Below are 1,020 nucleotides of genomic sequence, written 5' to 3' on the forward strand. Positions count from 1 at the left end.
AGTTTTCAAACATTTACCCTTGAAACATTATACTTTTGAGTATCAGAATTATTGTTTATGAATATCAGTCAAAATAGAAAAATGGGTTCCCATGACGAACGTTTACGGAACCCAAAATTAGTTACCGTGGTTTCCCATTGGGTAATCCAACGGAACCGAAAAACGGTTACCGTGAATTTCCGAAATCCTCAGGCCTGCTACTGAATTATTTAAATTTTTGCAGCATTTGTTTATAATTGTATGTCTATGTTGTTGTTTGTGTTATTATCATATGCAATTCAATAAGTAGACCATTTCAGAATTCGAAATTTGGGACTCTCTAAATGCATAATGGGACTCATACTGTACTTTTCTGATCAGCGAGTCCCTGGGACTCGCTGCGGGTAAACGGTAAAATTAGCACTGGGTTTGGTCTGTGAACACAGACCCAACTTGTGAATTTCAGACTCTCATGGAGAAATATGCACTCGAGTGGCTTGTTGGATGACAATTTGTTTCTGGCATTGCTCTCCTTGTTCCTTGGAGCAAGAAACTGTCCTATTGCTGGGTTGTTGTGGCCTCTACAGCCCAATGTAGAGGTGAAGGGCTCTGCGGGTGTACTGGTTTGTCTCTTAGTCTTGGTATGTTCTCCGTTTGATCAGTCTACATGATTTTCAGTGAAAGGTGAGCTGGCATTTTGAGCGAGAATGAGAATCTGATGAAACTTGCTGCTGTCTTTCAGGCATTAGTCACAACAGAGTTGGAAGGTGGTGACAGGCAGAAGGCCATGAAGAGACTGAGGGTACCTCCCTTGGGAGCTGCACAGGTGTGACACGCGCACGGATCCATCCATCCATCCATCAATCCATCTTCTACCGCTTATCCGGGGCCGGGTCGCGGGGGCAGCAGCTTTAGCAGGGAAGCCCAGACTTCCCTCTCCCTACCTACTTCTTCTAGCTCTCCCCGGGGGATCCCGAGGCATTCCCAGGCCATCTGGGGGACATAGTCTCCCCAGCGTGTCCTGGGTCGTACTCGGGGTCT

The 1,020-nt window shown here is 46.1% G+C and overlaps 1 protein-coding gene across 3 annotated transcripts in view; it reads left to right on the plus strand.

Moving 5' to 3' along the window:
• The window catches only part of LOC109521336 (xenotropic and polytropic retrovirus receptor 1 homolog), a 71,841-nt gene that overhangs the window by 32,409 nt on the left and 38,412 nt on the right, over nt 1-1,020 (plus strand). For all 3 annotated transcript variants that reach the window (XM_019879153.1, XM_019879154.1, XM_019879155.1), the window contains exon 6: nt 722-805. In XM_019879153.1, coding sequence (XP_019734712.1) covers nt 722-805 — 84 coding nt within the window. The remainder of the gene's footprint in view (nt 1-721; nt 806-1,020) is intronic.

This window comes from Hippocampus comes, unplaced genomic scaffold (assembly GCF_001891065.2).
Source record: "Hippocampus comes isolate QL1 unplaced genomic scaffold, H_comes_QL1_v1.1 scaffold85, whole genome shotgun sequence".
NCBI lineage: Eukaryota > Metazoa > Chordata > Actinopteri > Syngnathiformes > Syngnathidae > Hippocampus > Hippocampus comes.